A 22,532-nucleotide genomic window follows, 5' to 3' on the forward strand; every position below is an offset into this window, starting at 1 on the left:
CCATCCAATAATTAGAGAGAGAGAGATTTTAAAAACCTAGATTTTCTGTTGCGAAATCCAGAAAATGGAAGGAAGAAGTTTGTTTTTATTGTTGCTTCTGTTGTTGTTGTCTTAATTTTAAAAACTTTGCTTTAAATACCACCATAGTGCTTAAAGCCTGAACCTCAGAGTTCAGATAAATGTGTGACACTGTAAGAATCCAGCTCTGTTTCCCCTCCTTGCAGTTTGGAAACCTGGAGGTGAGATATAAGGTCAGTAGACCCCCTAGGATTTGGGGATGGCCTGCACCCATGTACAGTTGTGTACTCTGGGAGTGCAATCTGCACACTGCTGCTCAAGGTGCATGAGGGAGAATGGAGATGGAGGCATCGTGTGCTTGAACAGAAAGGGCCTGAGATAATAATCGGGGTTTGAAGGTAACTTGATGCTGATTGCTACTGTGTGAATCATGGATTCCTCCTTGATGAGGTGCTGGGTAAACAGCCCACTTGAGAAACCAGACAGAGAATGTGCTGGCTTTCAAAGGGTGAGAGTGAACCAAGGTGGGCCCTCCCATCAGGGTCGTGGGCAGTGGATGCCATAGAGTCAATACCCAGGGTCAGACAGGGCAGCTGCACCACAGTGGATGTCTTGGAGGAATGACAGCAAATGTCTTTCCCTGAAAGACAGGGGTCTTTGATCTCTGTAGTGAGAAGGAAGAAATGAAATTTCTAAACGTTTACATTTTAAATCAAAAGCGAGGACCTTGATATGGTCCTGGTGGAAATAGGGGATTATGTGCCTAGTCAAGTTTAATTTCAGGGAAACGAACAAAGTTCCATTTCCACACACGTGATGCTGTGGCTATAAATACTAATATAATGGTGTTGCACATCTTCATGTAGTTTCTCAGTTCAAACCAATGACAATAAAGCAGAGCCAACACTGCAGAGGGAATTGAGGACCAGGAAGGGGTTAGCTGTTGCACCCACGTATCTGTTCCCTACCAGCTGCCTCAGACAAACAAGGAAATGGATTTACTAAAAGGTTATGTGACATGGCCAAGCTAAGAATCACCAGAGCTGGAAGTATTCTCATTTCAGTGCACTTCTCACTCTGCCAAACTGCATGCAAATGACGGCTAGAATAATCTAGACAGTACAGAATGGCGACTTTAACCAATCATTTTTAAATTGGGCAAAGAAGAGTAATAGGAATCTAAATGAAAGAAAAATTCACCTGTAATTCCACCATATTAACAAAACAAATGGGCTTCCTCTTTCCACATTAATTCTTTTAGTTCTTATCTACAAGCAAGGATGAATTGTATACATTCCCATTTCAAGGTATGTAAAACCATATATTACTTTCTAAACATTTTTCATTTTAATACGTACATTTCATCATAAGGTTTATATTTAATAGATCTTTCTTGAGTTTAAACTATTATTTTCTTAACCATTCCCTCCTGTCGATCATTTAGATGATTCACAATCATTTATAAAGGCTTTTGTCAATTCAGTGGGCATGTACAGAAACAGCCTTAGAGTTCAAATATATCCTGAAAAAAAAGAAACACACACTGCCCAGAATTCAAAAGGCAAATAAATATTGCCTTTAGACTGGAAAGATAGCTCTATCTGACAATCCATTTTTAGGAGATGAAGTACGATAACAACTTATACAACATAAACATAGTCAGGTCATCAGAATGCAACTTCTGTTTATGGTTTGCCAAAGTATGCAATCCAACACTTTAGAAGTTTAAATTTTTTTTTTAAAAAAGAAAACCCTTAAAAGTTGTAATTGAGTCTTCACAATGAAAAGAGAAAAACACTTGATTATTACCATCCTTTCCCCAATTTGAATTATAAAGTACTCTATTGGCTCTGGGAATTAAGTATTGGTTTTTTAAAGGCATATTTAGACAATTTTGCTAAGAAAAGGAATCGTGCAAATAGTTTACTATGAGTATTCGTTCAAAGACATCAGCACTTACTGCCTCTAGCAGAGTATATTACAATGCTTGAATCAATATTCAAAGTTAAATTATATTTAAGTAAGTACAAAAAGCATATAATAGTTGAAAACCTAGATACTAATGGATAGAAACAGTTAATGTCTGATTTTCTACAGACTCATTGCAGAATTCTAAAGCAGACATACAACCATTGCATTTTATCAATAGCAATTTTTATATAAAGTTTATTTCTTTAATGATTTTTTCTGACATTATATACTGTTGTCTTTATTTTAATGATACTCTAGAAAACTATGTAGCATATTTTATGGAATAGTTTTTTCTATTTTCCTTGATGCAATTAGTTATAGACTTTTATGTAATACAGAGTAGGTAGGAACTGTAACAGCAGAAGAGTTCTTGATATGGGTTGAGGGTTGTTTTTTTTTAAATAGACTTTATGTATTTATTTTTTAGAACACTTTTATTACATTCAAGTTGAGAAGGTAGTGTAGAGAGTTCTCATATACTCCACATCCAGTTTCTCCTGTTATTCACACCTTTATATGAGTTTGGTGCATTTAACATTAATGAGACAGTGTTGATACACTATTATTAGGTAGTATCCATCTTTATTCAAATGTCCCTAGTTTTTACCTAATGTTCTTTTTCTCTTCCAGGATCCCATTCAGAACATCACATTACATTTAGTTATCATGTCTGCTTAGACTCTTCTTGGTGGTGACAGTTTCTCAGACTTTGTTTTTTATGACCTTGAAAATGTTAGCAAGGATTGGCCACGTATTTTGTAGAATGCCTTTCTATTGCTATTGATCTGATGTTTTTCTCATGATTAGAGTAGGGATCTGGATTTGCGAGATGAAAACCAGATAAGAAAAGTGCCATTTGCATCCCATCACATCAAAGGTAAATACTATCAATATGATTTATCCGAGGTGATGCTGATCTTGATCACTTGGCTCCTCTGTTTGGGAGATATGTCTCTCCTCCCCCATTTATTTATTTAATCCTTTATTTATATCAGTATGAACTCATGAGTATTTATTTTATACTTTGGTTATAATCCAGTACAACTTTTAAAAATTTTGTTGCTCAAATCATTTCAGCTTTGACCATTGGGAGCCCAGTACTTGGTGCCTGTGTGCCTTTAACATACTCCCATCAATGGGATTTTTTGGACCACTTCGTTTTCTGGCATTACAAGATGCTCTAGAATCATCTTGTATATTTTTTCTTTAGCCCCCTAATTGTCCATTTCTACAAGGATGCCTAGGTGCTAGTTGTGTTCACTGCTACTGGGGTGTCATTGTTTTTAGGCCTTCTCAACTGACAGAGCTAGAAAATATAGTATGTGAATACCAACCCATTTACAGGTTGAGTTTTACTCAATCAAATACATGTTTTACCCTAATGTATTCTATAATCTTGGACTTGCTCAGTGTAATAAATAATGCATTTTAATACATTCCTTTTTGCATGTTTTAAGAAAAACAGTAAGTGGTAGTGAAATTCCAGTCTCCAAATTGATAACTGATGATAATAGTAACAATCAATCATTGGATTTCTATTAAATAAAAACAAATTCTAGTATAAAATATGTGTTGGAGAGGCCCTTTTGAAACATTATTCAGTTGAAATTTTAGTGTTGATAGACTTTTGTATTTTATTTTATTTTGTGTTTTGCTTCCCCCAGTCAGGATAGCAGTAAACTAATAATTCATCAAAAGCTGTAAGACAGGCTAGTCTTTCAAAAGTATTTAGTCAACTAATGCACCTAATAACACATCAAAAGGATGTAAAGAGTTAAAAGAAAGTGTTTTTACTGTTGTATGGTATTTCTGTGAGATTGATTTTTGGTTACTAGGAGTTTACTCTTAATTTAGTCAATGTCATTGTTTCTTAAATCCACTTTGTAACTAATCTTACCTTATATTTAATAAATGTGTTAACATAACATTATACAAAATTACATGTTTTAAAAACCCCTAAATTTTGAATAAGAACAAAAAGAGAGTAAAATATTGCCCAAGTCATATAGGAAAGGTTTTTATTTTTTAGTAGTTTACAAGTAGCATAAATAACAAAATAGAATATTTTTACCTCTTTTTTTTTTTTTTCTGCTCCACGATAAATGATTTTTTCCAATTGACTTACAATTACTAATATTGGAGTGCTGATGTAATAAGAGTTTAGGTTTTTCCAATTTGATATCACAACTTGATCTCAGTAGAAAATCAAGATGAGAAATTTATTTAGTTCATGTAGCTGGTATACATTCCTTTTAATTTAAATGCTTCCATTTCTCTTTGGAAATCTATAATTGAAAAAATCAGATACACATTTTAAAGATAAGTAGTTTGAACTTTAAATATAAATAGAACTTTAACTTACTACAAATTATATTCTTGGAAAATATATTATCAATCTAATATAATATTTGCCCATTTAAAACAATGTTAAAGTCTAGTAAAAACAAAAACAAGAAAACGGGCCCATATATCATTTTTATTAGCTTAAAACGGGCCCATTTTAAGCTAATAAAAATGATATACCTTCAGAATAGGTAATGTGGTTTTAAGAATGTTTTCTTTATATTAGAGAAAAATAGGTATCTAAACATTTAAAATCTACTCTTAAAGCTTTGTGAAAAAGTTCTGAAACAGGGAGTGGGCAGAATTTGGGTGATACTGAAGAAGCAGTAGGATGTGTGGTCATGTAAGTTTTGGTGTATATATTGACATTTCAACGGTTTGATTGTCCAGTGTTTCCTTAAATATGTTCTGAGCAGCATGAGTTCAGTGGGACCTTAATAGCTGTGATTTAAGTAAGGGTCATCTGATAATTAAAATGTAGGAGATACCAGATTAAACAACAACAACAAAACAGATTTCTTTGTGCAGAATTACAAAGAGCTTTTAATATACAAACCTGCCTCATGAGTCTCTAAGGGAGAGCATTTTCCCACACTTACTTGACCAGACAAATTATTTTTCAGCACAAAACTCCTACCCTGTTCATTAACCAAAAAAAGATCGGGAGGTAACTTCATTAACCCTAACACAGACCATGCATTTTACATATGATATCACATTTCTTCTTTGCAGTAAACCCATGAGTTTGTTATTATTATTTCTCCTTCTATACCTAACAACAACAACAACACACACACACGTAGTAATTTTCTCGAGGTCAGTCAGAAAAAGGAAGTTAAAGATTTGAATCTGGACTTCCCTGGTGGCACAGTGGTTAAGAATCTGCTGCCAGTGCAGGGCACAAGGGTTCCAGCCCTGGTCCCGGAAGATCCCACATGCCGTGGAGCAACTAAGCACATACGCCACAACTACTGAGCCTGCGTTCCACAACTACTGAAGCCCGTGCGCCTAGAGCCCGTGCTCCACAACAAGAGAAGCCACTGCAATGAGAAGCCTGCACACTGCAAGGATGAGTAGCCCCTGCTCACCGCAACTAGAGAAAGCCCTCGCCCAGCAATGAAGACCCAATCCAGCCAAAATAAATTAAAAAAAAAAAAACTTCTTAAAAAAAAAAAGATGTGAATCCCCTTCTACCTGGAGTTCTCCATTATTCTTTCTCTGAACTGAAATGACTTCTGGAAAATTTTAGGATATAGATAATATTTTATATATTAGATGGATAATTATCTGTTAACAAAAGAGGATTAAGAGGCTATAGAAACTCACCACCACTACTATCTCTATCAATCTTCTTTCAAAACCATTCTAATTAAGTGTACAATCTAATTACAAACAGTGTGTTGGTTAGGTATTAGGTAACAAGGTTTCCCCTCCAACTAGATTAGATTAGATCTTCCTTAACCCCTTCTTAAAGAGAAATTCTGGAGAGTCCAATGATAATACCAACTTTCCTCTTTGCTGATTGTCTAAAATATACTCAAATATAAATCACATTAACTTTGCTTTATGTAGTTACCTCTGAATAACTAAGAGCAACAGTTCATTTCTCTGATATTTGACTTCAGCTTCGTTTAAACAGTTACATAACTACATACACAAGTCCATACACGATTCAGCGTAATTTAATGCAAGGAGCTTGAAACTTGAGATCAGAATGTCTAGCTGCAAGTCCCAGCATTTCTACTAACTAGCACTTGAACTCAGGCAAAGCCACCAAGTCATGGTCTTCTCAATGAAAACTGTAGATTAAAAACCATATAAGAAAAGCGCTACAGGTCAGGTCTACACAATATAAATATTAGACCTGTAAAATCAATACTAAAGAAAAAGGTGAATTATGCAGATAAAATAATAAGGCAAAAGATCTGCTCATTGCAGAAATATGTTCACATTAGCCAGAGACTCTCTTTTCATCATCTATCAGATAGCTTCTCTCCCAGATTTTTCTCCCAGGATCAGTGGAGTTTTCAAGTTAATGTTGAGACCAACATACTGTCTCAGGGTGAAACCTACCTCACGCCAAACAGATCTTCCTAAACAGAGGCAAACCTGCTCTAGGTTTGGCAGCATGAACCCACTCTGTCTGTCCTCTGTGCATTTGAAGGCTTGAACTTATTCCATGTTGGCATGCCATTGATAGAGTCAATGAGGGCAGAAGATGAATGGAAAACGCTCCAAGATGAACAGAAAACTCTCTTCAAATAATATTTGAAATTAAAATATGAAAAGTATCTGCATTGAAGGCCTAGTGAAAAATGTCAGTGGTAACATAGATTGTAAACCACTAGAATACAAGCGTCAAGGGGGCAGATGTGTCTGCCCATTTTGTTCACTGTGCCATGTCCTGCATGTGTCTGGTTCATGGTAGGGGAGTAAGCACGTAATAAATATTTGTCTGTTGAATGAAGAATTAATATTAAAATGCCAAAAGAATTCAGTGATTAAAGAATAAAGCTGTGAGCTTTTGTACACTTAAGCAAAAATATGAACAAATATGTAATAAACATTACTTGGAACTTTGGAGGTAATTAGGATTAAATATTTTAAAAGTGATGAAAAAAAATAAAATAAAATAAATTAAAAAAATTAAAAGATGGTGCTACAGCCAACTTGATGATTGAAATAAAATACACCCGGATCTCTCTTAAGGAGATAAAAACATTTGAACAATTATATTGCCATTTAAACTTCCATGCTATTCATATAAATTTCCACAGTATTTCTCTTTGCACACTATATTTACTTACATAATAGTAATACATTGTATTTATTTAGCGGTTTGTTTGCAAATAACAAAAATTAGTTTATTTGATCCTCCCCTGTGAAATAGGGAAGGCAGATATCATTACTGCTAATTCACAGATGAGGAGATCTGGGCTCAGAAATATTAAAGGTCTTAAAATATACCATATTACCTATAAAGTCCCTGCTGAGGAAGAAAATTTCAATGATAATAATTTTAAAAAGTAAAAACAAAACAACAAAACAATTATAATGCAACTCATGAATCCATAGATTGCTTAAATCCCTTTCATAGTCTATTTTCTGTACTCTTACCAATTACATTGTGAGGTTGCAATTGCTTTAATTTGATTTTTCAGATGCAAAACAAAAGCCTGGTGAGATTGAATGTCTCCCTGAGACACATTTCTAGTAAGTCTTGGAGGTGGGACCCAAGCCTGTGCTTTCTGACAACAAATCATGTGTCAGAAAACCTGGCTACCCACCACTTAACTCTTAAATCCTATGCTTTAACCACCACCTCTGTGATTGTGTATGTTGAGATGATGCATAAAAATATACTATATAAACGTATCTTTCTGTTACTATTATTATTAGAAATATGATACATCTGTCCCAGAAATTGCATATGCATATGGAATTGTTTTTCTTTCTTTTTTGTCCACTAATGGTGGTACAATGCCATCTACTCAGGTCACCTAGACCCAGCTAGGTGGGTCTAGCCATGTGAGAGAGAGGTCTGTGACTGAAGAGTGTCTCTGTGTGTGTGTGTGTGTGTGTGTGTGTGTGTGTGTGTGATTAATTTGTTGTTGACAAACATTAGGCTAAGAGACAGAAAGACAGGAATAACCCCATCATCTTCTAGATATTTTCCAGAAGCCAGCCATATTTCTCTTCCATGCTGGCTGCTGGGAAACCTTTGAAGTGTAGTTAGTAATAATGCTTAGGGCCCCTCCATCCTATAGAACTCCCTTCATGACTATAAGCTGTGGTGTAAGATTGTAAACTTTTCAACAGACATCCACAATATGTGCAAGAACCATACATATGTTCAAATACCTCTCTAATGCTTAGGATGCATTAATTTTACCTTAAATTTTATACCTTTCATTCACTTTTTTCTCAATGGCTGAAGTTTAAGCAGACACTTTTGCAAGAGGAGTAGACCTGTAATCAATTCATTCAAGATTCAAGTGCCTTCTCTATGTAAGCACTGTGCAAAGTGCCAGAGATTTATGTTGTACTTTACCTTGGGTTATTTTAAGTTACTGGAACACTTGTAATATTAATGCATGTTAATAATCAAGAGCCCATTTTTGTTGGTTGGTTGGTTAATGGTTTGTTAGAAAGAGAAAGAGATGAAAAACAAAGGATTTCAATTCTTCTCTTTCCTTCCCTCAACACACACACACACACACACACACACACACACACTTGCTCAGTCCCCAACTCCTTTGATATTTTGTATTCAATGTTAGACTTGACTGACATAAGAAACTCACTGTAGAGAGGCACATTTCCTCTGAGCTAAAGCTGGTTTCCATGGTGCTGAAAGAGAATGGACATGAGGACATGGGGAGGGGGAAGGGTAAGCTGAGACAAAGTGAGAGAGTGGCACGGACATATATACACTACCAAATGTAAAATAGGTAGCTAGTGGGAAGCAGCCGCATAGCACAGGGAGATCAGCTCAGTGCATTGTGTCCACCTAGAGGGGTGGGATAGGGAGGGTGGGAGGGAGATGCAAGAGAAAAGAGATATGGGGATATATGTAAATGTATAGCTGATTCACTTTGTTATACAGCAGAAACTAACACACCACTGTAAAGCAATTATACTCCAATAAATATGTTTAAAAAATAAAATAAAATAAAAGTAAGCATATTCCTTAGGTATATACAGGGTGGTCATGCCAAGCACAGGTCACTCAGAGCCAGAAGGAGTAAGATGTTTGTACTACACATAAACGGCACCAGGTCTTGCAATTTTACTTTATGCAGTTTGGCTCCCATTTAGAAAAAGGAAATCTCATTATAGTGTAGCATATATTTTAAGGTCAGTGAATCATGCTGGGTTGTTTCCACTTTGAAAACTACTTTTAAATGGATGAGTGTGATTGCATGGAGCTTAGATATATACTCAGATCTGAGAGTAGATATGTCTTCAAACATCCTTTCTCACCCTCTCCCGGAACTCCTTTAGATTTGGGTAATGTAGGGGAGGAAAATGCTATCTAAAGTTTATTGTACAAAAAGGAGGGCTGTTGGCTGGCATACCTTGTTCGAGTATGTATAGATTTGTCTTTTTTTAAATATATAAAATATATAGAGACCTTCAAGATGGTGGAGGAGTAAGACGTGGAGATCACCTTCCTCCCCACAAATACATCAGAAATACATCTACATGTGGAACAACTCCTACAGAACACCTACTGAATGCTGGCAGAAGACCTCAGACTTCCCAAAAGGCAAGAAACTCCCCACGTACCTGTGTAGGGCAAAAGAAAAAAGAAAAAACAGAGACAAAAGAATAGGGATGGGACCTGCACCAGTGGGAGGGAGCTGTGAAGGAGGAAAGGTTTCCACACACTAGGAAGCCCCTTCGCGGGCGGAGACTGCAGGGGGTGGAGGGGGAAACTTCGGAGCCACAGAGGAGAGTGCAGCAGCAGGGGTGCAGAGGGCAAAGCGGAGAGATTCTTGCACAGAGGATCAGTGCCGACCAGCACTCACCAGCCCGAGAGGCTTGTCTGCTCACCCGCCGGGACAGGTGGGGGCAGGGAGCTGAGGCTCGAGCTTCGGAGGTTGGATCCTAGGGAGAGAACTGGGGTTGGCTGTGTGACCACAGCCTGAAGGGGGCTAGTGCACCACAGCTAGCCAGGAGGGAGTCCAGGAAAATATCTGCAACTGCCTAAGAGGCAAGAGACCATTGTTTCAGGGTACGCGTGGAGAGGAGATTCAGAGCACCGCTTAAACGAGCTCCAGAGATGGGCGTGAGCCACGACTATCAGCGAGGACCCCAGAGACGGGCATGAGATGCTAAGGCTGCTGATGCAGCCACCACACCAAGAAGCCTGTGTGCGAGTACAGGTCACTATCCACACCTCCCCTCCCAGGAGCCTGTGCAGCCCACCACTGCCAGGGTCCCTTGATCCAGGAACAACTTCCCCAGGAGAATGCATGGTGCACCTCAGGCTGGTGCAACGTCATTCTGGCCTCTGCCGCTGCAGGCTTGCCCCGCATTCCGTACCCCTTCCTCCCCACCGGCCTGAGTGAGCCAGAGCCCCTAATCAGCTGCTACTTTAACCCCTTCCTGTCTGAGCAAAGAACAGATGCCCTCAGGCGACCTACACGCAGAGGCAGGGCCATATCCAAAGCTGAACCCCAGGAGCTGTGTGAACAAAGAAGAGAAAGGGAAATTTCTCCCAGCAGCCTCAGGAGCAGTGGATTAAATCTCCACAATCAATTTGATGTACTATGCATCTGAGGAATACCTGAATAGACAACGAATCACCCTAAAATGGAGGCAGTGGACTTTGGGAGCAACTGTAGACTTGGGGTTTGCTTCCTGCATCTAATTTGTTTCTGGTTTTATGTTTATCTTAGTTTAGTTTTTAGAGTTTATTATCATTGGTAGATTTGTTTACTGATTTGGTTGCTCTCTTCCTTTTTTTATATATAGATATATACATATATATATATTTTTCCTTTTTCTCTTTTTGTGAGTGTGTATGTGTATGCTTCTTTGGGTGTTTTTGTCTGTATAGCTTTGCTTTTACCATTTGTCTTAGGGTTCTGTCTGTCTGGTTTTTTGTTTTTTTTTTTTTTAGTATAGTTTTTAGCACTTATTATCGTTGGTGGATTTGTTTTTTGGTTTGTTTGCTCTCTTCTTTCTTTCTTTTCCTAAGAACTTTTTAATTTTTAATATTTTTTTATTTTAATAACTTCATTTTATTTTATTATTTTTGTCTTTCTTTATTTTTTTCCCCTCCCTTTTCTTCTGAGCCGTGTGGCTGACAGGTCTTGGTGCCCCGGCCGGTGTCAGGCCTGTGCCTCTGAGGTGGGAGAGCCGAGTTCAGGACATTGGTTCACCAGAGACCTCCCAACTCCACGTAACATCAAACAGCAAAAGCTCTCCCGGAGATCTCCATCTCAACGCTAAGACCCAGCTACACTCAATGACCAGCAATCTACAGTGCTGGACACCCTATGCCAAAGAACTAGCAAGACAGGAACACAACCCCACCCATCAGCAGAGAGGCTGCCTAAAATCATAATAAGGTCACAGACACCCCAAAACACACCACCGAATGCAGTCCTGCCCACCAGAAAGACAAGATCCAGCCTCATCCACCAGAACACAGGTACCAGTCCCCTCCACCAGGAAGCCTACACAACCCACTGAACCAACCTTACCCACTAGGAGCAGACACCAAAAATAATGGGAACTATGAACCTGCAGCTTGTGAAGGGGAGACATCAAAAAAATTAAGTTAAGCAAAATGAGAAGACAGAGAAACACACAGCAGATGAAGGAACAAGGTAAAAACACACCAGACCTAACAAATGAAGAGGAAATAGACAGTCTACCTGAAAAAGAATTCAGAGTAATGATAGTAAAGATGATCCAAAATCTTGGAAATAGAAGGGAGAAAATACAAGAAACGTTTAACAAGGACCTAGAAGAACTAAAAAGCAAATAAACAATGATGAACAACACAATAAATGAAATTTAAAATTCTCTAGAAGGAATCAAAAGCAGAATAACTGAGGGAGATGAACGGATAAGTAACGTTAAAAGATAAAAAAAAAGATAAAATAGTGGAAATAATGATCACAGAGCAGAATAAAGAAAAAAGAATGAAAAGAATGGAGGACAGTCTCAGAGACATCTGGCACAACATTAAACACACAAACATTCGAATTATAGGGGTCCCAGAAGAGGAAGGGAAAAAGAAAGGGACTGAGAAAATATTTGAAGAGATTATAGGTGAAAACTTCCCTAACATGGGAAAGGAAACAGTCAATCAAGCACAGGAAGCACAGAGAGTCCTATACAGGATAAATCCAAGGAGAAACATGCCAAGACACATATTAATCAAACTATCAGAAATTAAATACAAAGAAAAAATATTAAAAGCAGCAAGGGAAAAACAACAAATAACATACAAGGGAATATCCATGAGGTTAGCAGCTGATCATTCAGAAGAAACTCTACAAGCCAGACTGGAGTGGCAGGACATATTTACAGCGATGAAAGGGAAAAACCTACAGTCAAGATTACTCTCTCCATCAAGGATCTCATTCAGATTCAACAAAGAAATGAAAACCTTTACAGACAAGCAAAAGTTAAAAGAATTCAGCACCATCAAACCAGCTTTACAACAAATGCTAAAGGAACTTCTCTAGGCAGGAAACACAAGAGAAGGAAAAGACTTACAATAACAAACCCAAATCATGAAGAAAACTGTAATAGGAACCTACATACCAATAACTACCTTAAATATAAATGTATTAAATTCTCTAACCAAAAGACATAGATTGGCTAAAGGGTTACAAAAACAAGACCCGTATATATGCTGTCTACAAGAGACCCACTTCCGACCTAGGGACACATACAGACTGAAAGTGAGGGAATGGAAAAAGATATTCATTACAAATGGAAATCAGAAGAAAGCTGGAGTAGCAATTCTCATATCAGACAAAATAGACTTTAAAATAAAGACTATTACAAGACAAGAAGAAGGACACTACATAATGATCAAGGGATCAATCCAAGAAGAAAATATAACAACTGTAAATATTTATTTACCCAACTTAGGAGCACCTCAATACTTAAGGCAAATGCTAACAGCCATAAAAGGGCAAATCAACAGTAACATAATCATAGTAGGGGACTTTAACACCTCACTTTCACCAATGGACAGATCATCCAAAATGAAAATAAATAGGGAAACACAAGCTTTAAATGATACATTCAACAAGATGGATTTAATTGATATTTATAAGACATTCCATCCAAAAACAACAGAATACACATTCTTTTCAAGTGCTCATGGAACATTCTCCAGGATAGATCATACCTTGGGTCACAAATCAAGCCTTGGTACATGTAAGAAAACTGAAATCATATCAAGTATCTTCTCCGACCACATGCTATGAGACTAGATATCAATTACAGGAAAAAATCTGTAAAAAATAAAAACACATGGAGGCTAAACAATACACTACTTAATAATCAAGAGATCACTGAAGAAATCAAAGAGGAAATGAAAAAATACCTAGAAACAAATGACAATGAAAACACGATGACCCAAAACCTATGGGATGCAGCAAAAGCAGTTCCAAGAGGGAATTTTATAACAATACAATCCTACCTTAAAAAACAAGAAACATCTGAAATAAATAACATAACCTTACACCTAAAGCAATTAGAGAAAGAAGAACAAACAAACAAACAAAAAAAACCCACAGTTAGCAGAAGGAAAGTAATCATAAAGATCAGATCAGAAATAAATGAAAAAGAAATGAAGGAAATAAGAGCAAAGATCAATTAAACTAAAAGCTGGTTCTTTGAGAAGATAAACAAAATTGATAAACCACTAGCCAGACTCATCAAGAAAAAAAGGGAGAAGATTCAAATCAATAGAATTAGAAATGAAAAAGGGGAAGTAACAACTGACACTGCAGAAATACAAAGGATCATGAGCGATTACTACAGGCAACTCTATGCCAATATAATGGACAAACTGGAAGGAATGGACAAATTCTTAGAAAAGCACAAACTTCTGAGACTGAACCAGGAAGAAATAGAAAATATAAACAAACCAATCACCAGCACTGAAATTGAGACTGTGATTAAAAATCTTCCAACAAACAAAAGCCCGAGACCAGATGGCTTCACAGATGAATTCTATCAAAAATTTAGAGAAGACCTAACACCTATCCTTCTCAAACTCTTCCAAAATATAGCAGAAGGAGAAACACTCCCAAACTCATTCTATGAGGCCACCATCACTCTGATACCAAAACCAGACAAAGATGTCACAAAGAAAGAAAACTACAGGTTAATATCACTGATGAATATAGATGCAAAAATCCTCAACAAAATACTAGTAAACAGAATCCAACAGCACATTAAAAGGATCATACACCATGATCAAATATCATTTATCCCAGGAATGCAAGGAATCTTGAATATACCCAAATCAATCAATGTGATAAAGCATATTAACAAACTGAAGGAGAAAAACCATATGATCATCTCAAAAGATGCAGAAAAAGCTTTCAACAAAATTCAACACCCATTTAGGATAAAAGCCCTCCAGAAAATAGGCATAGAGGGAACTTACCTCAACATGATAAAGGCCATATATGACAAACCCACAGCCAACATTCTCAATGGTGAAAACCTGAAACCATTTCCTCTAAGATCAGGAAGAAGACAAGGTTGTCCACTCTCATCACTATTATTCAACCTAATTTTGGAAGTTTTAGCCACAGCAATCAGAGAAGAAAAAGAGGTAAAAGGAATCCAAATAGGAAAGGAAGAAGTAAAGCTGTCACTCTTTGCAGCTGACATGATACTATACTTACAGAATCCTAAAGATGCTACTAGAAAACTACTAGAGCTAATAAAGAAATTGGTAAAGTAGCAGGATACAAAATTAATACAAAGAAATCTCTTGCATTCCTATACACTAATGATGAAAAATCTGAAAGAGAAATTAAGGAAAGACTCCCATTTACCATTGCAACAAAAAGAATAAAATATCTAGGAATAAACCTACCTAAGGAGACAAAAGACCTGTATGCAGAAAACTATAAGACACTGATGAAAGAAATTAAAGATGATACAAACAGATGGAGAGATATACCATGTTCTTGGATTGGAAGAATCAACATTTTGAAAATGACTATACTACCCAAAGCAATCCACAGATTTATTGCAATCCATATCAAACTACCACTGGCATTTTTCACAGAACTAGAACCAAAAATTTCACAATTTGTATGGAAACACAAAAGACCCCGAATAACCAAAGCAATCTTGAGAAAGAAATATGGAGCTGGAGGAATAAGGCTCCTGGACTTCAGACTATACTACAAAGCTACAGTAATCAAGACAGTATGGTACTGGGACAAAAACAGAAATACAGATCAATGGAACAGGATAGAAAGCCCAGAGATAAACCCACACACATATGGTCACCTTATCTTTGATAAAGGAGGCAAGCATATACAGTGGAGAAAAGACAGCCTCTTCAATAAGTGGTGTTGGGAAAACTGGACAGGTACATGTAAAAGTATGAAATTAGAACACTCTCTAACACCATACACAAAAATAAACTCAAAATGGATTAAAGACGTAAATGTAAGGCCAGACACTAGAAAACTCTTAGAGGAAAACATAGGCAGAACACTCTATGACATGAATCACAGCAAGATCCTTTTTGACCCACCTTTTAGAGAAATGGAAATAAAAACAAAAATAAACAAATGGGACCTAATGAAACTTAAAAGCTTTTACACCACAAAGGAAATCATAAACAAGATGAAAAGTCATCCCTCAGAAAGGGAGAAAATATTTGCAAATGAAGCAACTGACAAAGGATTAATCTCCAAAATTTACAAGCAGCTCATGCAGCTCAATATCAAAAAAAACCAAACAACCCAATCCAAAAATGGGCAGAAGACCTAAATAGACATTTCTCCAAAGAAGATATACAGATGGCCAAGAAGCACATGAAAGGATGCTCAACATCACTAATCCTTAGAGAAATGCAAATCAAAACTACAATGAGGTATCACTTCACACCAGTCAAAATGGCCATCATCAAAAAGTCTACACACAATAAATGCTGGAGAGGGTGTGGAGAAAAGGGAACCCTCTTGCCCTGTTGGTGGGAATGTAAATTGATACAGCCACTATGGAGAATAGTATGGAGGTTCCTTAAAAATCTAAAAATAGAACTACCATATGAGCCAGCAATCCCACTACTGGGCATATACCCTGAGAAAACCATAATTCAAAAAAGTCACCACAATGTTCATTGCAACTCTATTTATAATAACCAGGACATGGAAGCAACCTAAGTGTCCATTGACAGATGAATGGATAAAGAAGATGTGGCACATATATATAATGGAATATTACTCAGCCATAAAAAGGAACGAAACTGGGTCATTTGTAGTCAGTTGGATGGACCTAGAGTCTGTCATACAGAGTGAAGTAAGTCAGAAAGAGAAAAACAAATACCATAAGCTAACACATACATATGTTATCTAAAAAAAAAAAAAAAAATGGTTCTGAAAAACCTAGGAGCAGGATAGGAATAAAGACTCAGACCTAGAGAATGGACTTGAGGACACAGGGAGAGGGAAGGGTAAGCTGGGACGAAGGGAGAGAGTAAGATGGACATATATACACTACCAAATGTAAAATAGATACCTAGTGGGAAGCAGCCACATAGCACAGGGAGATTAGCTCAGTGCTTTGTGACCACCTAGAGGGGTGGGATAGGGAGGGTTGGAGGGAGACGTAAGAGGGAGGGGATATGGGGATAAATGTATACACATAGCGGATTCACTTTGTTATAAAGCAGAAACTAACACACCATTGTAAAGCAGTTATACTCCTATAAAGAAGTTAAAAAAATAAATAAAATAAAATATATGCAAAGCACCAATTAAGTTAATGAACATTGTAAACTGTAACACACTGATTGTTTACTTCATGCTGTCCACAGGAATTTTGTTACCAGAGTGTGTAGGGTTGATTGCATCAAAAAAAAAAAAAAAAAAAAAAGAAAAAGAAAAGAAAGAAAGAAAAAAGGATTTTAAGGTTAGAACATATCTAAGGTGAAGGATATTTTAGTTATGAGTGGTCTTTTTTTGTAAAAGGAATACTTTGGGACCTTTTAAATGAACAGTCTAAATTAACCACCAAAATGTGCATTATCACTATCCTTAGTCTAGAAAAAGATGCCTGCAGTAAAAGTTAGTATGTGAGAACCTTTCTTTCCTTGAAAATCAGATCCCACGTGCCTAGAGAAAATGCATTTCAGCGTAGTAAACTTCTATTTTTTTTTTTTTTATTTTATTTTAAATTGGCATATTCAGTGACAGGAACCACGTTCTGAATCTTTGGAAAGAGGTTCTTTAATTGCAGGTCGGAACTAATAAAGTTATTGAGAAATTTCAGCCACTTAGGGGCGTCATTAAGGAGTGCACTTTCTGTCCGTTCCTGGAAATGTTATGAGTTAGAAGCCCTCAGAGGTGAGGACTTCACTCTTGGTGCCTAATGTGTGAGAAACTGGCGAAGCTGGGAGCCCCGTGTGGTGTGGTGTCAAGACTTCACCTGTGGCTCTCCTCGCTCACTGGGTCTTTAAGAAGCACAGTGGGTTGGGGGAAAAGGACAAACTGAGACCAAAGGAATAGAAATTGGGTTTAGTTTGCAAGGGAGAACACTAAAGTAGTCAAAGAGCTTTTCAACCCAAAAAGCTGCTCAGAAATCGCTCGGTGACTCCACAGACCAAACCCTGGTGGTGGGTGCGTTTAGGTACCTGAATCCACAGACTAGCAAAATTCCCACCCTCTCCCTGTTACTGGGCTTCCATTTCACCCGCTTTAGGCTGCCCCGGGATTCCTACGTTTAGTTTTCCAGTCTCTTTTTATCCCCACCACCGCCCCCCCTCGAGACGGAAGTCCAGAGTCTTCCAGGGAGTTACCTGGAAGGGTCTGGATCATGCTCAGTGGCAGGCTGGCGGGACAGATTGGGGAGCAAGTGGAAAACTTAGGTGCCGGCTTACGGCACTGACTTGACGGTCCTCCCTACTCCTGGAACCCTCAGTCAGAAGTAAGATCCCGACTCTACCCAACTCTAGTGAAATCCTCCAGACTTTGGAGACTCCTTGTGGAAGAACCCAACTTAAGGATGCAAACTTGGAGGATCGGGGCTAGCAGGCTCAGGGAAGTCCTTGCGTCCCTAGTGGTCCCCAAATTCTACTTCCTGAGATCTGGGCATGCCCGCGAGTACCCAGAGCCCCGGTGGCCAGGGACCCGGGCGGCGGATCTGGACAGCGCGACGCCCACCGAGGTGAAGGGGAGAGCGCATCTCCGCTCCCAAACCGAGCGCGACCCCACACCCAGAGTAGGGTACCTGTGCAGGAGAGCCTCCAACCCTTGTTCTCTTGCCCGCGTGTCTGGAGTCCAGATTCAAAAACCCGCCAACCGTACCTCGCGGGGAAGCCCGGCACTCGCCAGGAGAGAAGCTGTGACGAGGCTTCTCCTCTCCCGGAGCCTCCCGGGTGAGCTGACTTCCACTCCCCCCAGCTCCTGCCCCCGCGCCTACGCGCACTGCCTCGCCCGGGATCCGCTGAGCCCGCGCTGGCCGCGGGGAGAGAGCACAGCCCCCGAGCCGCTCGGCAGCCTGGAGCGTTCCCCGGCTTTCACTCACCGATCCTGAGTACTTGCGGAGCCGTCTGGGGGAGGACGTAGCAGAGGAAATAGAGAAGTGCCCAGCTGGTGTCCCTGGTCCAGAGCCCGGGCTGCGCCAGGAGTGTGCGGCGCTCCATCTTCCCAGCTTCTTAATTCATGCCCAGACCCAGCCGCTGCCGCACGCCCTCGAGAGGCAGCCCGCTCAGGTCGGGTCCCCGCCTCATCCTCCCTGGGACGCTCCGCGTTTGCACCCTGCGCGCCTCACCCCACCCCCCCCCCTCCGCCCGCGCCGGCCCCCCGGAAAGAGATTGAGGGAACCGGCGTGGGAACGCGGAGCTGGCTGGCGACGCTGGGCTCGCTCGGGGCTGGCTCCTCGTTTCCGCCGCTAGCCCATCACGGCTGCGGCTCCTCCTCCTCCTCCACGGGCCGCAGACCGCGGGGAAGCAGCGCGCAACTGCTCCCGGAGCCGGGAGACCAGCTGAGGAAAGTTGCTGCCCCAATTTGCTGGAACGTCTCACTCATTCGTCCTCTGGTCAGATGAGAAAGTGGGGGGGGGGGGTAGGTGGAGGGTGCAACGAAACAAGGAGGGGAAAGGGGGAGAGGAGGCGAAGGAGGAAGGAGAGGGGGTACTGGGTGAGTTGGTGCAGGGGCTCTGAGCAAGCCGGATGAGCTCCAGCAGGTTCACTAGGATCCGAGCCACGCTTTTGCTTCTCAATTCTTGCTTTCCTCTTCCCCACGCTGGCCCCAGCCTTTATTTACTGCCCGCTCCAATACACTGATCCAGACACTCACACACGCACACACGCACGCACATTCTCCCTCTCCCTCAACTTTGCGCTGTGATGCTGGAAAGTCTATTGAGCATTGCATCCTGAAGACAGAAAATGTAACCTGCTGGTCAGAGCAAAGGCAGCCTCTGCTGTGGGCTGTGAGTGGCAGAGGAGCCTCCTTGGTAATGTCCCCGTGCGCCTGTTAGGGGGGTCGTAGAGATGGCCAACTCCGACTCTTCCCATCACTTGATGGAAAATCGCCATCTCGGACGCCAGTATTCAGAGAATAGAAGAGCTCTTATTTTAACTCTGGCAAAGATGAAGAAAAGGAGGAGGAGGAGGAAGAGGAGAAAAATGAGATACTTTCAGTACTCTAAGATTAAAGTGCCTTCTTTCCTATTCAGACCCAAGATAATCTCTTGTAAATTGCTTCCATTTACCCGTGCAGAACTGGGAAAGAGGCAGCTTCCAGCGCCGCTCCTTTTCTTGATTTCTTTTGACTGTCACGTTTGAACGCTGGAAGAGAGGCTATTTTAGAACTGTAGGTTTGGAGACTATTTCTCTGTAGAAGGACAAGGACACTTCCCTGGGGAAATCATCATCATTTGATCATTTTGGCTTAATTTCCTCTGAGCTTTGTGGAGGAATGTTCTTTATAAATATTTGCTAGGTCTGCATTAACATTCATAGAGTTTTTGTTTTTGTTTTGTTTTGTTATTTTCCCTCTGAGTATGGATTTTGGAGAACTGACCTAATCTGAGTTAATTCATCTGAAAAACATGTCCACAGGTATATAGACCTATAATAGGAAAGAATTACAAAAGAAATCTAATATAACTTCAGATGCATTCATTCATTTACCCTTATATGTGGTGTCAGACGCCATATATATATATATATATATATATATATTTTTTTTTTTTTTTTACTGAAGACCCTATAGTGGGAAACATGCACCATCCATCCTCCAAGAGAGCTTATAACCTCACTGTTGGAACCTAGTCAGTTCATACTTCAAATACTGTGCCTGGTTCTGGATACTTCTGTGTGATAGTTGATAAAACAGAACATATCCACAGATAAGAAGAAGGGTTGATCTGGATTTAAGAATGCATCTCATGCATAGATTGATGAAACCAAGAAAAATTAGGAGCATATGCAGGTTATCTTCAGAAATTTGAAGAGCTCTGTGTTAAAAGAATGTAGTCATAGTATTAGGCAAGTGAGAAGAAATAAGAAAAATACGAATATTGGCTGGAAATTGTAAACGAGTAAATTTCATTTATTTGGCCGAGGAACATTTCTAAGTCCGGAAAGTGTCAAACAATGATATGACTTGCTTCAGAAAAGAGACAAACTCTCCTGTCATTCATTCATTGGCTCATTCAATGCATATTTGAGTGCCTCCGTTGTGGGAGGCATTGGGCCAAACCCTGGAGACACAGTGGGAATATGGTTGCTGCCATAATGAAACTCATAAGTAGTAAAGAAATGTGATGAGTTTTACAAAATGGTACTTAAGGCATGATGAAAAGGAGAAATTTAACCTCTTTAGGAATTTGGGAAGAACCTGATGAGGAAGTGATGCTTCAAAATTCAAATAATGGGTACTTTATAAATCCTTAGTAAGTATTATTTAAAGTGAGAATAAATCTAAAGCTTGTTAGAGGATTTTTTTTAAACCTAAAGATTTGTATAAAGCATAATCAGTGGCCTATTTTTCTTGGTACATATGGGGTTAATAGATAATAGATATTGCATGTCTAGATCTTGAGATCTCAAACTCTAGAATTAGGTCAGCTTTTGAACAAACTGTTTGAATCCTGGTTTTGCTCAATTCTAGATTTGTAGCCTTGGTTAAATTACTTTATCTCCCTATAGTAGAGATTGCTGATGCTTACCTATATCCATTTCTCTTCTTCCGGGGCATATTAAAGCCTGTACCTTTTCAGTTAGGTGTAATAATACATATTTAACCAATGAAATGTGAGTAGAAGTAGTATGTGCCATTTCTGGGTGAGAAGGAAAGCAGTGAAAGGATCTCCCATTTCCCTCCAGCACCATCTTCTCCTGCCAGAGTAATTCTGAAAGCTGCAAGCTCTAGTGGTCAAGATGGAAGCAGCCTGGAATCCCTGAGTCACCTTTTGGGAAGGAGTTGCTTCAATAGTTGTCAGATCAGCAGCAAACTGTTGACAAATCAATGAAAACAAATTTTGTGTTGTAATCCATTAAGATTTTGATATCTGTTTGTTATTACCAACCTACTCTATACTGACTGTCACACTCTCTCCAGGATTTGACATCTTCATCTGTAAAATGAGAATGATAATAATGCAGTAGCACCATTGGAGGATTATATGAGCTACGGCATACAAAGTATTTTCCAAGGCTTTCATTACTCAGTATATATTAGTTCATTTGTGGTAATTTACTCTTTTGGTTAAATTAATCTACACATACATTTCTAGTTTAAATATGCCTCAGACGGCAAAGACTAAAATATTTTGTCTGTTAGGAAATGACTCAGTTAATAGTGTAGTAATAGTAATTTGGTCCAATACTATTGAAGGAAATTTTATTACTTTTACCTGCATTACCCTTGGTCTTAAGTTCTTTTTGGTTGGTAGAAATATGAGAAAGATTGCATTTCCTAAAGTAGGCTTCTTAAAGAATACATGCACACTTAAGTTACTTTTCTGTATCATCTGTAAAATCTGTAAAGTTTAAAACTGAAATTTATTTCCTTGTTAAAATGCTTTCCTCCACTGCTCATGTACACAGGCTCATGGTGTAAGTTACTCATGAATGATCAGCACCTGCTGTTAATTTGTTTTGTGCTTTTTAGAAACACTGTATCTTGTGTATATATGCATCTAGTTATTTTTTTGCCCCAAATGACTGTTAGTCACTCTTGATTCACATTTTCATAGTGCCCTCTTAAGAATAAAAATTTCCAATTGAATGCATTCGGTCTTTTCCCCATTTCCCAAATCTTAAGCTTAAATTAATACACCGTGGTTAATAATGAAGCAATACGGTAGCATGCAGCATTGTGCATCTTGTGAGAGCTGGTGACATTACTTAGATAGCAATCCATTTAAAATTCCTTAATTTTAATAATATAACTAGACATAAAGAAAAATGGCTTAGAATAAACTAAGGAACCCAAATGTTATAAACGTGTTTTCCAAGT

At 38.9% G+C, this 22,532-nt stretch overlaps 1 protein-coding gene across 6 annotated transcripts in view; it reads right to left on the bottom strand.

The window, feature by feature from the left end:
- The window catches only part of GRIK1 (glutamate ionotropic receptor kainate type subunit 1), a 428,363-nt gene extending 409,607 nt beyond the window's left edge, over positions 1 to 18,756 (bottom strand). For all 6 annotated transcript variants that reach the window (XM_057546158.1, XM_007173824.3, XM_028164433.2 and 3 more), the window contains exon 1: positions 18,589 to 18,756. In XM_057546158.1, the coding sequence (XP_057402141.1) occupies positions 18,589 to 18,706 (118 nt within the window). In that variant the 5' untranslated portion in view covers positions 18,707 to 18,756. The remainder of the gene's footprint in view (positions 1 to 18,588) is intronic.
- Between the last annotated feature and the right edge of the window lie 3,776 nt (positions 18,757 to 22,532).

This window comes from Balaenoptera acutorostrata, chromosome 4 (genome assembly GCF_949987535.1).
Source record: "Balaenoptera acutorostrata chromosome 4, mBalAcu1.1, whole genome shotgun sequence".
Lineage (NCBI taxonomy): Eukaryota > Metazoa > Chordata > Mammalia > Artiodactyla > Balaenopteridae > Balaenoptera > Balaenoptera acutorostrata.